General features: G+C 44.6%; 1 protein-coding gene across 2 annotated transcripts in view; it reads left to right on the forward strand.

The window, feature by feature from the left end:
* Window positions 1–16,718, forward strand: part of SESTD1 (SEC14 and spectrin domain containing 1) — a 252,822-nt gene that overhangs the window by 155,121 nt on the left and 80,983 nt on the right. For both annotated transcript variants that reach the window (XM_082261218.1, XM_082261219.1), the window contains exon 6: window positions 14,006–14,119. In XM_082261218.1, coding sequence (XP_082117344.1) covers window positions 14,006–14,119 — 114 coding nt within the window. The remainder of the gene's footprint in view (window positions 1–14,005; window positions 14,120–16,718) is intronic.

Consider the following 16,718-nt stretch of genomic DNA (forward strand, 5'->3'; position numbering starts at 1 on the left):
GACAGAATTGTTGTTACAGTGGGGACGACCAAAGCATCCCCATGAGGTTCCTAAGCGCTACCCCTATGAGGAGTCCCTTCTTAAGAAGTGGACTGTGCCACCGGTCGTGGACCCTCCGGTTTCCAGTTTAAACAAGGCAACCATGATTGCAGTTGAAGAGTCCCTGGTCTTTACCGATGCAGCTGACCGGAAGGCAGAGGCTCTGGCCCGCAATATGTACACTCTGGCTGGTTTGGCAATGAGACTGGTATTCACCATTGCCCTAGTGTCGCAAACTCTCTGACCGAGTGGGCTAAGCTCTTACCCCGGGACCTGGAGGGGGAACAGCTCCCCCTGTCTTTGCTGAGCTGGTGGACCAGCTGGTCCAGTGGCTGCAGTTTATCTGGGATCCCTCTTTGGATGCAGCTCCCCTGATGGCTTGCCTCTCTGTTTTGGAAGTGGTCTTTCGGCTGGTCTTTGGCTCAAGTGCTGGTTTGCGGATCAGACTTCAAAAAAGGCCTTGACTGATTTTCCTTTCCAAGGCGATCGCCTGTTTGGAGCTACCCTGGATGACATCATTAACGGTCTCACAGGGGGGGGAAGAGTACTTTTCTTCTGCAGGCTACTAAGGGCAAGGAACCCTGTCGCAGACGTGGGCCTTCCTTCTCAGCTTCTCAGATTTTTCGTCCCTCAGGGTCAACTGACAAGGGCTCAAAGCCTTTTAGAGCCTCTTCAAGAGGATCCAAATGAACCCGGTCTGGCAAGCCTAGATCGAGCTTCTGACCAGTGGACAAGGCTCCTTCAGCATGAAGGTGCGCCCCCACCCGTATCACATCTTCGCTTGTTTCCGGATCCGTGGACTTCCCTGGTGCAAGACAAGTGGGTCCACTAAGTCATTCGGTAGGTTGTCCCCCGGAAGGTTTTTTCCTTCCAACTTGCGCCTGTCCCCAGACCGCTTACAGGGCCTGCTTGGGGTGGTTATAAGACCTGTTCCTTCAAGGGATGATTGTCCCGTTTCCAACTTCGGAACTGCTTTGTGCGGGTACAGAAGTTCAAAATGAAATCCATTTGAACGGTGGTGGCATCCCTGCGTCAGGGAGATTTCCTTGCCTCTTTTGATATCAAGGATGCCTACCCTCACATTCCAATATGTGCCAGTCACCAACATTTTTCCTGCTTTTCTGTGGGAGAGGAGCATTATCAGTTGTGGCATTACCCTTTGGTCTCACCTCTGCTCCTCGGATCTTCACAAAAGTGTTAGCCCCGGTGGTAGCTTTGCTACGTCAACGGGGGATTGCGGCACTGGGCTACTTGGACAATCTCCTTCTGCAAGCGGAGTCTTCCTCTGCTCTGGTGAAAAACCTGGATATCTCAATATGAACTCTGCAAGTTTGGCTGGATTCTGAATTTTCAGAAGTCTGCTTTGGCTCCATCCCCAAAGCTGAACTATCTAGGTCTGACTCTGGACTTGGCCTCAGCAGAGAGTGCTCCTTCCTCTGGACATACTCCAGAAATTGCAGGCTGCAATTCGCCTTCTGCTTTCCAACAGATGGTCGTCCTCCTGGACTTGCATGCGGGTGCTGGGCCTGATGATCTCTACCTTCGAGGGGGTCCTGTTTGCACAGTTCCATACGAGGTCCCTGCAAAGGGAGATTCTCGCCAAATGGGACAAGACTCCACAGTCTCTGGACAATCAGATCTGGCTGAGTCGGGGAACGAGAGACCCCCAGATATGGGTGCTTCGTTCTCCGGCGCTTCGGCTGGGAAAATCCTTCCTTCCCTTGTATTGGACAGTGGTCAACATGGATGCCAGCCTGTCCGGCTGGGGAGCCTCCTCGGCCAGCATTTTGCTCAGGGGATCTGGATGCTGGAAGAGTCTAGACTACCCATCAATGTCTTGAAACTCGGAGCGATCAGACTGCGTCTGGATCATCGGATTGATCCTCTTCAGGGTTGTCCAGTATGCATTCAATCAGACAATGCCACGGCTGTGACTTATGTCAATCACCAAGGGGGCACAAGAAGTGTCCTGGCGGCTCTGAAGTTAACCGGAATTCTAAGGTGGTCTGAACGGTTCCTTCCAGCCCTCTCTGCAATACACATTCCCGGGGTTGAAAATAGGCAGGCGCATTACCTCAGTTGGCAGGCGTTTGACCAAGGTGAGTGGTCCCTTCACCCAGAGGTGTTTCATCAGATGTCTCCAGTGGGGCACCCCCGAGGTGAATCTGTTGGCGTCTCAGCTCAACAGAAAGGTGCAGAGGTTTGTGGCTCGGTCAAGGGATCCTCTGGCAGATGCTTCAGACGCGCTGGTGGCCCTGTGGGGTCAGTATCGGCTGATTTATGCCTTCTCTACTCTCAAGCTTCTGCCAAGGCTTCTATGCAGGATCGAGGCAGAAAGGATTCAGGTCAACTTAGTGGTTCTGGTCATCTTTGTGGCCTTGTCCGGCTTGGCATGCCGATGTGGTGCGGCTTGCCGCCAACATTCCTTGGAAGCTTCCTCCCAGGGAGGATCTGCAGTCCCAAGGACGGATCTTCCTTCCTGCTTTACAGTCACTGGCTTTGATGGATTGGCTGTTGAATGCTTGGTGCTGAAGAATAGGGGTTTATCTGAATTGGTGATTCCACACTGTTGAAAGCTATGAAATCTACTTCTAGGAAGATCTACCATCGTATGTGGAAGACGTACATTGCCTGGTTTAAGTCGCTTGGGGTTCATCCTCGCTCCTTCTCAGTGGGTCCGATCTTAACCTTCCTTCAATGGGGGTTGAACAGAAGTTGGCCTTGAGTACCATCAAGGGCCAGGTGATGGCTTTGGCGTTCTTCTTCGTATAACCTTTGGCCACACACTCCCTGGTGCGTACCTTTCTTTAGGTTGTCATTTGGTCCCTCCAGTGCGGGCTCTGTTGGCGCCTTGGGATCTCAATTTGGTGCTTTCAGCTCTACAGAAGCATCCCTTTGAAAATAATTGGTAGATTCCCCTGCTTGCACTGTCCCAGAAGGTGGCCTTTTTGGTGGCTATCACCTCTGCAGGCAGGGTGTCGCAACTGGCAGCGTTGTCCTGTCGTTCACCATCTCTGGATCTCTGGTGATTCACAGGGATAGGGTGGTTCTTCCTCCCCCCCCCCCCCCTCGTCCATCGTTCCTTCCAAAGGTTGTCTCTGATTTTCATTTGAATAAAGACATTGTTTTGCCTTCCCTGCGTCCCAGGCCTAAATATCCGAAGGAAATTGTATTGCATGCCTTGGATGCGGTCTAAGCAATTAGGGTGTACCTGGCAGCTACAGAGTTTTTCAGGAAGCCCTACTCTATGTGCTCATGGATGGCCCTCGAAAAGGGTTGTCTGCTTCCTCTGCGACCATTTCCGGATGGATCAGACAGACGGTGGTTCAGACCTATTGCATCAGGGGTCAGGTTCCTCCTTTCCCTGTCAACGCACACTCTACTAGGGCGCTTAGTGCCCCCTGGGTCTTCCGCTGTCAGGCGTCAGTGACGCAGGTTTGCAAGGCAGCCACCTGGTCATCTGTGCACACTTTCACAAAGTTTTATAAGGTGGATGTGTTGGCATCTGTGGATGCTTCTTTTGGCCACAAGATTTTTCAGGCTGCTGTTTAGAGGACCTGGTCCTCTTTGAAGGTGTATTGTTTTTTTTTCAGATGAGCTCCAGTTGTTTATCAGTTTCAGTTGAGCTCCATGTTACCTGGTTGGCTACGGTTTAGCCTTGGGAATTTTTTCATGCTGTTCCCACCCCTCATATTTGACACTGCTTTGGGATGTCCCAATGGTCAAGAAGATAAGGAGCTGTGTCCGTCAATGAACGAAAGAGAAAATGGGATTTTTGACTTACCATAAAGTTCATTTCTCTGATGTTCATTGAAGGACACAGCACCCACCCCTCTGTGGTGTTGGCTTTCCTCTGACACTGCTTGTAACAAAACTGAGCGCCTGTAGCTGAGAGTGGGAGTATACCCCCCTGGGACTTCCCTAATAGGCGTAGTCAAGCTTTTTCCTACCTAGTGTCCTACTCCTGTAGGGGGCAGTATAACCCAATGGTCAAGACGATAAGAAGCTGTGTCCATCCATGAACATCAGAGAAATGGATTTTATGGTAAGACAAAAATCCAGTTTTTCCTCTGAGGTGGTGCCTGGGTCTCTGTTTGGGTGATCTCCATATCATTCTATGAAGCTATCAGCAGGAGTCTGTGACAGCAGTGAAATAATCCATGCTAGGTGGATCTGACCTTTTAAGTCATGTTATGTTTGCATGGACAATCTTCTTAACTTTGTTTTATTAGTGCTGTTATAAATGACACCACACATTCGCTCTAATTTTGTTGACCTCTTACTCTTGCCAATTATTTCTCTCGCAGTTTGTATCAGTTGATCAGACATGTAAATGTTTCTCCACGGTTAAAAAGCATTATTGGTTCGGGGCAGCCTGCGAAGTCAGTCAAACCTACCAAGCTGTGACAGTATGAAATTAAATTGAATTTAGATTATATTTTCTGCGAATGAAGAATTGCCTTCCCATCCATATCCAATATTATGGTTTTAATCAAATTCCATGGCTGACAGCCAGAGATTTCTTAAACTGAAATATTTATGCATTGTGACGTCTGCTATTCATGATGGAGATCCTAACGCCCACACATTAACTTTACACACTGCATGTTAACCTATGAGTTTAAGGAGGCCTTCACTAAAGGGAAATAAACTGTATTAAAACAGTTCGTGTTCTTTTAAAACATTCATATTCAAAGCACAATTTTAGCACGCTCATAAAACGGATCTGCAGGAATAAAATTGTTTTACTGTTACTTGGTCCAGATAAGTTACCTGTAATGCTGGGTACAGTCGGTCTGGATGTCTGCTAGGTAAGGTTAAATGCTGGTTTTATTCATTCCAGGTACAACTGACGGCTGTCATCCTCTGGTGCTGGCTATGAGATTTCTAGTGCTAGTACAGGAAGCCATTCCTCCCCTTCCTCTCCACTTGTCCCTTCACAAAACCTCTTGCATTCTGTCAGCATAATACGAGGTGTTCTGTGAATGGGTAAGGTGAGGTCTTTTTATCTGCCCCTCCTCCCCCCTCAACCATTCGCAGAATGTTAGGTATTCTGTGAATTTAATAAATTTAATTTTGTTAATGGATGAAGGGAGAGGGAGTGACGCAATCTCTTCATTATACTATCATTGGAACTCTAGTCGCACCACTGGAGGATCGCAGATGTCAGTTGTATCCAACATGAATAAACCAACAATATTACCTTACCCAGTGGACATCCGGACCTACTATCTTCTGTATTACAGGAGTACCTACTATACTTCCATTTTCCTGGAGTTCTATTTCAAAGGCATTGTTCACTTTGACTAAATATGAGTGGCGCCAACCTGAAAAAACTCAATTGCACCACACCTCTTAATCCAAGGCTGCTGCCCCTTTAATTGCAAGGAAAACACTAATACAAATAAGTAAATTAAAAGGTAGGTGTTGGCCTATGCACAATAAAATCTAGTGAACAATCTTCAATAAATTAAATAAACCACTGAAAAAATAATACATAACAGATGTGAATATAAAAAGTCCTTGTAAGTGATGATATGTTGCTTATCACCGTGTTGCTCAGACAATCTACCAATGTGCCCAAAACTTCATCCAAAAGTGCTCCACCACGTGTTTATAAAAATTGTGCTAACCAAAACTATAAAGCTAGCAAAGTGACCATCAAGCAGGTTTACAGCTGGGTCCACCTCTTGGGGGGGTGGCTTAACGTGGTTGTAAAGCCACTGTGTGATACAGCTTCAAGCACCTGTGTTACATTAAATGATGTGCCCAGTGTATGTGTTTTTTTAAAAATATGCTGCTGTGTACCACTTTTTCATAGCGCCGCCACTCAACGCAAATGTGACTGCTCGCCGCTCTCCTCTCCCGACTGGATAACTACAGCGGGAGGGCTGAGAAATCCCCCGCCGACTTCAGCCAGAAGGAGAGCAGCGGGTGGTCACGTGAGCGCCGAGCAGCAGCGCTATGAAGTAAGGTGTACAGCGGCATATTTTTTGAAAAACACATACACTGTGCACATCCTTTTAATGTAACACCGGGGATTGTAGCTGTATCACACAGTGATGATAACAGCAGGAGAGGAGGGGAGGGAAGGGCAGCAGAGTGGCACTGTCACTAGATGGCAGGGAGGGAGGGGTAGAGAGGGAGCAGGGATAGACAGCGGGATGACGGAGTCATGTAAACTGACCACAGTATCCTGGATCAGCAGCCATGATAAACGTGGTAAGTCTACAGAGGGAAGGGCAGGATCAACCAGGTATTTTCGATAAAACAAAGGACCAAATTACACAGCACAAGCACTGTGCTGTTCATGCTTTTAAAGAAACCGGATCACTTTTTTTTTTTTTTTTTTTTAGGGTTACAACCACTTTAAGCAAAATCTTCTCCCAGCACACTCTTATTCTCTCTGTGTCACTGAAATAAATTGTTCCAAAATAAAAGTAATACACATCAGCACCCAATGTGTGTGGCTTATCAGCTACAGGATGGGTCTTGCACCGCCGCTCACTTTCCCAGAGCCGGCAGGCGTTCCACAGACCCAAAAGTGACGCAAGGGTGGATCTGGAAATGGCGTCAGTGGCTCGTACCTCTAAGCATTTCACATAGTTGCAGGTGATCCAGAATAAACCACTTAAGCCCCGGAAGATTTTACCCCCTTCCTGACCAGGCTCTATTTTGCGATTCGGCACTGCGTGACTTTAGCAGACAATTGCGCAGTCGTGCGACGCTGTACCTAAACGAATTTGACGTCCTTTTTTTCCCCACAAACATAGCTTTCTTTTGGTGGTATTTGATCACCTGTGCGATTTTTTTGATCATGCGCTATAAACAAAAAAAAGCGACAATTTTGCAAAAATAACAATATTTTTCACATTTTTTTTATATGAAATTCCCAAAAAAAATGTAAAAATCAAAATTTTTTAACATTTTTGGCCAATTTGTTTTCTGCTACATATGTTTGGTAAAAAAAATCGCAATAAGCGTATTTTGATTGGTTTGCGCAAAAGTTATTGCGTTTACTAACTAAGGGAAAGATTTTTGTAATTTTTGTAGTTTTAACGAGTAATGGCGGCGCGATCTGCGATTTTTTTTTTTTTTGCTGGACTGCGACATTGCGGTGGACAGATCGGACCCTTGACTGACATTTTTGACACTTTTGGGGGTACCAGTGACATTACTACAGTAATCAGTGCTATACATATGCACTGTTACTGTAAAAATGACACTGGCAGGGAAGGGGTTAACTTTATTAGTGATGCAGTGTGTCCCTAGGGGCGTGCTTCTTACTGTGCGGGGATGTGGCTTTTCATGTAACAGCAGAGATCTACATAGCAGGACCGTATGATCTCTGCTGTTACACCAGGGAGAATGACAGGCGGCTTTGTTTACATCAGCCGCCTGCCTTTCTCCCTCTGTAACGGATGATCGCGAGTGACTGGCGGAAATCGGGTCCGCCGGTCACTCGGTGTCCGTGAATGAGCTGGGGCGGGAGCACGCCTCCGGCGGCGCGCGCTCGCCACCTATTGGCTCAAAGGTGAGTGACATACCCATGCATCATTTTACCTGCACGGGGCTGACAGCCGCAGTATATGTACTTGCGGCGGTTGGCAAGCAGTTAAAAAACATTCTTCAGTTTCAGATGTTTTTAGGGTTTTAACCACATATTTGTGTAGTTATATTCCCTGTGTTTGTTTGCCTTATATTGTAATGATGGGCACACATGTTGCTGCTTCAGTTTGTGGTGTCATGACTGATCAATGCCCCTATGTCAGTGTAATCATTCTCCTAGCTTGTCCCTATTCACTAAAGCGGGGGTCAGCAACTTGAAGATCACCATCTTCCAGTAGATCATGGCCAGGTGACTGGTAGATCGCATTCTGGGCTTGCTGACCTGCCATTCCAGAGCATCCAACAGAGTGCAATGCAGAGGGACTACTTGTAAAAATAACAAACATGTTATACTTGCTCTGTGCAGTGGTTTTGCTCAGAGCAGCCTAGATCCTCCTCTTCTCGGGTCCCTCTTCGTCGCTCCTGGTCCCTCCCTAATGATGAGTTCCCCCACAGCAAGCAGCTTACTATGGGGGCACTGAAGCCAAGCCACAGCTCTGTGTGTCAATTCAGACACAGAGCTGTGGCTAGGCCCCACCCCCTCTCTCTCTCCTCATTGGCTCACTGACTTTGACAGCAGTGGGAGCCAATAGAGCTCTGCTGCGATCTAAGCCAATGAAGAGAGAGCGAGTCCCCGGCAGCCGAGTCTCTTGTGCAACATAGCTGGATAGATATGGGTTCAGGTAAGTATGAGGGGGGCTGCTGCACACAGAAGGTTTTTATATCTTAATTCATACAATGCATTAAGAAAAAAAAACCACCCGCCTTCACAACCACTTTAAACCCATGATTGCTGTGCAATGGACACGATTGTGACATGGTAATACGGCAATTGGAGGTTTAAATCCGGTGTGAGGAGGCAACACTACCCTGGTGATCTTTGAGGTCTCCCATGTTGTTCAGGTAGATCCCCACTTTTTTTAGGTTGCCTACCCCTGCACTAAAGGAACAGGCGACTTGTTGTGGGTCACGCATCCAATCTATGTGTTGCCATTTTCTCTGTGTTACAGCACAAACATGGAAGTGCTAATTTGATGAAAGACAGCATGTTGATCTCTCATCACATGTTTTAATTGCTCTGTCTGTGTCTGCACCAGATCTAATTACTATTTAGCTCTTACCTGAAGAGCACTAGACTGAGAGACCCTGGGATTGTGGGATTTATAGTTTCTTCACAGGAAATGTCAGTTCTTAGACTACAGAGTTCAGGCATTAACCTGTGCAGTGCCATGCATCATATTTCATGTTTGAACACAAACTGAAACCACTGACACAGAAATGTGAAAATTTACTCTAGGCTGCTTGTACAGGGCAATAAAAGACACCATGAAACTACATGATCAATACACATCTTATTTAGGTGAAAAACACAAGACGGAGGTTGGAAGGTTTGTAATACCTTTAACATTTTCTTGAGAATAGAATAAGAGCCTAACTTTTATTAAAGGGCAGCTAAACCTAATGTAGATATAAACCCAATTATTAAAATCTAATTTATGCTTTAACATGTTAATGTCATTTCAAATGTCATTTTCAGTCTTTCTAAACCTGCAGCTTTCATCAAAATCATACCTGGTAATCCTGCTATAAAGGTCCTTGCTTAGGCATTTCGGGTCACAATATGTCTTCTAATTGTACTCCTTCATTACTCTATCACACATGCCCCCATTGGGGAGTTCTGAGCAGCTGTGCAGGCATACTCACCCATAGAAATCAGAGAAGTGATGTACAGTGGAGGAAGAGACAGAAAGGCTGGAGGAGATTAGTAGTGCTGAGATGCTTAAAACTGAATAAAAAGGGGAAAAATACATTTTATTTAAAAAACCATAAGAAACTAAATGTTGTCCGGTTGTGATTGATCTACCACAAAGGTCCTTGTTTAGAAAATTCTGTTATCAGTTGACAATGGTCTTTCCCTGTCTCTGATTTGCTCTTTTGCATTACTACCCTGTCTTCTGTGCTTCCAAGCTGGTTAAAATGGAACTTCACTCTCTCATTCAACAATGACTATTTTTTAATCCTCATGCTTCTAGCATTAGTAATTAGATAGAAAAGTACTGTATATCATATTTACAAGTTTTAAACTTTTTATTTTTTTACATTTCTTCAGTTACTTCCTGGTTTCCATGCCTAGGCAAAGGATGTCATACATCCGAGGAGTCTTCAGGAGGGGAGGGTGGGCTTTCTCAGCTAAGGTATGCAAACCCTCCTGCATACCTGACTTGAGGATATATGTAACCGATCAAAATTAAGAGGTTTGTATATCAATGCCAGAAGCCTAGCCAACAAGATGGGGGAGCTGGAGCTGCTGATGTTTGAGGAGGACTTAGATTTTGTGGGGATAACTGAGACTTGGTTCGACAGCTCTCATGACTGGATGGCGACCATTCAGGGGTATTCCCTTTATCGCAGAGATAGAGAAGGTAAAAAAGGGGGAGGGGTATGTCTGTATATCAAGAACAGTATACAGGTAAATATGAGGGATGATATTAATAATGGAGCTAAGGACGAGGCAGAATCCCTATGGGTAGAGCTTCAAAGGGAAGGCACTGTGGGGAAGGTAATATTGGGCGTATGCTATAGGCCCCCCAACCTGAGGGAGGAGGGGGAGGCGGACCTCATTTTACAGATAGGATTGGCAGCAAGGATGGGAAATGTCATTATAATGGGGGACTTTCATTATCCAGATATAGACAGGGCAGAAGGAACCTCACACTCAGCCAAGGCTAGGCAGTTCCTAAATATTTTGCAGGACAATTTCATGGGTCAGATGGTGAATGCACCGACAAGAAACAATGCGGTACTTGACCTACTGATTACCAACAATACAGACCTGCTCTCGGATATAGAAATATGGGGCAACTTAGGAAACAGTGACCATAGGTCAATAAGTTTCAGTATTAATTACAGTTATAGGAAGCAGAGGGGTAATATAAGGACACTGAATTTCAAAAGAGCCAACTTCCCAAAACTGCGCTCGCTGCTAGAAAATATCAATTGGGATAGAACACGGAGGAAAAATGGGAGTGCTTCAAGAGCATACTTAACAAGGGGATTGACCAGTGCATTCCAAAGGGAAATAAATTTAAAAGAGCAAAATTAATCCCTGGGTGGCTAAACTCCAACATAAAAATGCATATTCGTGCTAAAGAAAAGGCCTTCAAAAAATTCAAGACTGAGGGGGCATTGGCAGCATTTAAGCATTACAAAGAGTGTAATAAATGTAAAGATGAAATCAGGGCGGCAAAAATAGAACACGAGAGACATATAGCGGAGGAGAGTGAAAAGAACCCCAAGAAATTCTTTAAGTATATAAACAGTAAGAAAGCGAGGCCAGAACACATTGTCCCCATAAAAGATGACAAAGGAAATATGGCCACTAAAGACAGAGAAAAGGCTGAAGTGTTAAATAATTTCTTCACAAAAGAATCGGGGGGCTACACGAACCCAGCTTGTAAGGCGAAACTAAACAACACACCTCAGGAAGTGCCGCCATGGCTAACAGAAGTTAGACTTAGAACTAAACTAGAGAAACTTAACATAAATAAATCACCGGGACCGGATGGCTTGCACCCGAGGGTTCTTAAAGAGCTCAGCCAGGTGATTGCCAGACCATTATTCTTGATCTTTAAGGATAGTTTACAGACGGGTATGGTGCCAGCTGATTGGAAAAAAGCCAACGTGGTACCAATATTTAAAAAGGGGCCGAGGTGTATCCCGGGTAACAATAGGCCGGTCAGCCTAACATCTGTAGTCTGCAAGATTTTGGAGGGGATGTTAAGGGACCACATACAAGATTTTAGTAATGAAAACAGTATTATTAGTAGTAATCAGCATGGATTTATGAAAAATCGTTCTTGCCAAACCAATCTACTTACCTTCTACGATGAAGTGAGCTGCCACCTAGATAAAGGAAAGCCTGTGGATGTGGTGTATCTGGACTTTGCAAAGGCCTTTGACACCGTTCCCCCACAAACGCTTACTGTACAAACTAAGGAAGGTAGGTATGGACCATAAGGTGAGTACCTGGATAGAGAACTGGCTCCAGGGGAGAGTCCAGAGGGTGATGATTAATGGGGAGTACTCGGATTGGGCGGGTGTGGAAAGTGGGGTCCCCCAGGGTTCTGTCCTGGGACCAATCCTGTTTAATTTATTCATAAATGATCTAGAGGAGGGGATATCTAGTACAATCTCTGTATTTGCGGATGATACTAAACTAGGCTTGCCAATATCTTCTATGCAGGATGTGGAAACCTTACAAGCGGACCTGAACAAAATAACGGGGCTGGCAACTACATGGCAGATGAGGTTTTATGTTGAAAAATGTAAAGTAATGCACTTGGAGGCCAGAAACCAGAAAGCAAGCTACTCACTAGGGGGGGAACCTCTGGGTGAGTCTAGGATGGAAAAAGACTTGGGGGTACTGGTAGACAACAGGCTTGGCAGTGGCATGCAATGCCAAGCCGCTGCAAGCAAAGCCAACAGAATACTGGGATGTATAAAAAAGGGGATTCACTCCAGAAATAAAGAGATTATTCTCCCGCTCTACAAGACTCTGGTCCGGCCACATCTGGAGTATGCTGTCCAGTTCTGGGCACCGGTCCTCAGGAAGGATGTGCTGGAATTGGAAAGAGTCCAGAGAAGGGCAACAAAAATAATTAGGGGAATGGAGGACATCAGCTATGAGGAAAGACTACAAGCACTGAACCTATTCTCTCTGGAGAAGAGACGATTGAGGGGAGATATGATATCAATGTACAAATACTGTACTGGTGACCCTAGCATAAGGAACAAACTATTCAGAGTAAGGGAATACAATAAGACACGTGGCCACTCACTAAAACTAGAGGAAAGGCGGTTTAACCTTAAAATGCGTAAGGGGTTCTTCACTGTAAGAGCGGTAAGGATGTGGAATTCTCTTCCACAAGCAGTCGTATCAGCAGGGAGCATTGATAGTTTCAAAAAACTATTAGATGGGCACCTTAGAGACCACAACATACAGGGGTATACAATGTACGGTTAAAAGCAAACACACACACACACACACACACACATCATAGGTTGAACTGGATGGACTGATGTCTTTTTTCAACCTAACTAACTATGTAACTTAAAGCGGAGTTCCACCCTCTGAAAGTTTTTTTCACTAAAAATACCCCCGGGACAGTCAGGGCTAGTGCATTCCACAATGGATAGCCTCTGAACTGTCCCAGTTCGCATTTACCTTTTAGAAGAAATGCTTACCTTGAAAATGTCTTGTCTAGCGCTGCCATCTCAGGTGTGGGCAGCTGAAACCAGCGCGTCCTCTTCGGCGTCCTCTTCGTCCCAGAATGCCCTGCACCGGCCCCGCTCGTCATGTCAGAAGCTGTTTAGCAGGGAATGATGCGCCTGCACCGGACACGACGAGCGGGGCCGGTGCAGGCGCATTGATTCCTGGGAGCGATGATGCTCAGCTCCCAGAAATCAATGCAAGCAGGAAGTGACGGCGTGGGCCATGGCCGCAGAGAGAGGAAGAGGAAGTAAGGCGAGTATATTTTCTTCTAAAACAAGGTAAGTAAAGAAAAAAAAAATCGTGATTATCCATTTATTTTTCAGGTGACACAGAGCAAGCAGATGGGGCAAAGTGTCTTTTAAGGGTGGAACTCTACTTTAAGGACAGATGGATTCCATGAAGTAAATGCTACATGAATCATCTGTCCTTACTCAAGATGACCACAGCCAGAAATGCTAGGGGGCATTTTTTCAAAGTGATTTCTCAACAAAAAAAATTGAGACGTGGATAGATGGGGGAGTTTGCTTTAAATATTAAAAATGAATTAAATAGCATTTTTGATTTCTGGTGCTCAAATGTAGTGTTGTTCTATTTTCATGAACAAGCCTGTCATGGGCCTTTAACAATGACATGCACTGGAGCTCAGTGTAGACAGAAAGTGGATGTAAAGCAGCTGGAGGTGACTAACAGCACTGGGATGAAAGGATAAAGAAGAAATAAAATATTTTGCAATTGTTCTAAATTCAGTGCTTTACCAAACCAAACATTATCCAGGTAGCAATTAGACCTGGTGAGGCTTCCAATGGGGACACTTGTCAGTTGCATGTCTTTTAAATCTTATATAGCCACCCTTACCCTTTCTATGAATGACATTTAAAAACAGCCAAAACACTGTATTTACTCTAGATGTATACTTTGTAATATTGCTTCATTGTAAACAAGCAATATGTAATTTTAACTACAGTTTCCAAGCTAAAACTTCTTCTGTGTTCTTCTCTTCTTTGATTATGTGTCTTGGGTATAATTAAAAGTGCTGGGGCTCGTTATAGCAGACAAGTGACTGTCTCTTATTGCTGTCCATTTTAGGTTATTCTAGTGTCTGGGAACAAGCTTACCCGATACATAGAACCTTCACAGCTCACAGAAGAATTTGGAGGAAGCCTTACTTATGACCACATGGACTGGTTGAACAAAAGGCTTGTAAGTAAATAAATGATGGCTATTTTTTCTTTTTAAATCATGTTCCTTGATCAGCAATGCTGGAGCTAGTATATTTATTTATAATATGTTTCATCAACAGTACAGTGAAAGCATCACATTTAAAAACCAATATATTTTTTACCTGTAGGGTTTTCTTCTACAAGCTGTTTATAACTCTCCAGTGTTGTGCTTAAAATATAAGTTGATCTTTCATAACATGTTACACCCATATCCATGGTGTAACATGTTATGAATGCACTGTGCCCCCGCCCCTTCCCCTGGTCCTCGCTGTGACAGCAGACCGAAGATCTTCTCCCTGTGTCAGCTGCCACAATTGTCTCCCGTCTCTGCTGCCGCCCACCAGGCCGCGCCACTTGTTCACAGTCCTCTGTGAATGGAAAAATACAAGGTCCGGCAGCCTTTGCGGCTGTCGGCTTGTAGTTTTCAATGAACGACCATGGTGCTGTGGTAATTCATTGAGTCTTCCTTTCAGAATGGATCAGCTTCCTGGTAGGAGGTATGAGCAAGCCTATACGCACTTATAGATCTGCAGGAGACGTGTATGGCATCAGCGATCTGCTGATCTTTTGTGCAATGCTTTACACAGGCTCCCGAAACAAAAATAATAAATGCACGTTTTTTTTATCTGTAAAACTCATCCCTTTAACCTTCCTTTGGCAAATTTAGAAAGCAAATTAAATAAAGGTGGGAAAGAAAAAAACCTAACTGCAGCACTCACTGATATTTACATATAAATATCAAAAGACCACTGAAAAAAAAAAGTGTTTTGCGCTGTCAGGAAAATGTCTAATTCAATATATAGTGTATAACAAACAAATCAAAAAATAGTCCTATAAATGAAAAATATAAAAATCCACCGAAAGTGTGCAAAATCTATATGCAGCTGCTGTGTATCAACACCAAGTGATTATAATACTGCTTACCAAATCCCACAACTCAAGAGGTCTGAATCTGCATTTAAAAGATGACAGATCCTGCATGGATTGCTCTAGCTCTTTTCTCTCACACCTCCGTAAGCATCAAGCCTTGCTCTCTCATAAATGGTATGCCCCAAAAGTGGTCACTGGATCCGCTTCTCATATACCGTCTCTGCAGCAAAAACACATACCAAGGAAAGAGCAAGAAAAATCCCATAGTGAAGTGCCATTTAAAAACATTTAATTTGAAACCAAGTAGGTACTCACAAAACAGTATGACAAGTATATCACACAGCACCGCCGACCCTCTGGGTGGGCTTGATAACGTCACCGCTAAGCTTTGCCCTATGAACATTTTGTCTGACTGAATGTCCTCCAAGTGGCTTCTGTTGAGAACCGGCAGTGCTCTGCAGTATGGTTGTCATACTATTTATTTTGTAAAAAACAAACCTGATTCCTCCATCCACACATTTGAGGTGGATGGGTGGGATCCTCCCTATTGTGTTATTGTATTCTGGCAGCGGGTAGACTTTCCTGATGTCATAATAGCCTGCAACAATCTAGAGAGAATTATCCAGTAGATGGGTTGTACAGAAGTCCATCAGTAGATCAACTTCTGTACAATCACAGTGCCCATAGATGGTTCACAATTCAGCTGGTGTCTGCTTAACCAGCCGAATTACAATCAATCTATGGGTAGCTTAAGTCTATAATCTTACAAAGCAGTTCTGCAGTATAGTGTTTGCCCTTCAGTGAAGGTAACCATTGGCTGTGTTATACATCCAACACTTTGTGAAAACTGTAGCCTAGACCAGTGGTCCTCAACTCCAGTTCTTAGGGCCCACTAACAGGCCAGATTTTAAGTATTACCTTAGGGAGATGCAGACTAGAATACTGCAATCACTGAGCAGAAAATTATATCACCTGGGATATATTTCAGTTATCTTGCAAACCTGGCCTGTTAGTGGGCCTTGAGGACCACTGGCCTAGACCACTCCTTCCATGATGTTTCATTGTTAGTCCTTTTACTCATTTACAAAAGCCAGTAGCAAGAGCACATCTTCTCATTCTGGCTATATTCAACCCAATAAAAGCACGCAAGGCAACTCAGGCACCAGTAGTAACAGTTAGACCAAGTATAGGATGGTATTTAGTATTCCTATTGAAGAGACAAGAACTCACTGCTCAAGGTGGTGTAATTGCCTGATGACTCACACCGGTGCATCCCCCGGCTCGCCTCCGTGAAAACTTGATAAAGGAAAAGGAATTGGCAGCACTCCAGGTTGAGTCAAAATCCAGATTTATTGACTGGACATCCAAATATGACAATCGTGACAAGGTAGACGCGTTTCACACACTGACTGTGTGCTTAATCATTAATAATGATTAAGCACACAGTCAGTGTGTGAAACGCGTCTACCTTGTCACTATTGTCATATTTGGATGTCCAGTCAATAAATCTGGATTTTGACTCAACCTGGAGTGCTGCCAATTCCTTTTCCTTTATTTAGTATTCCTGATTGCTGCAATACATAATTGCTTTTGAGATTTTTCAGCATCCTAAACTATCTATGCTTGTCCCCACTACTTCCATACTTTATCCAGACCCATTACATAGCAAATGCTGTAAGCCATCTGAAGACAAGCAGACGCCTCAGTAC

This window comes from Pelophylax lessonae (assembly GCF_965119305.1).
Source record: "Pelophylax lessonae genome assembly, chromosome: 6".
In the NCBI taxonomy this organism is placed as follows: Eukaryota; Metazoa; Chordata; class Amphibia; order Anura; family Ranidae; genus Pelophylax; species Pelophylax lessonae.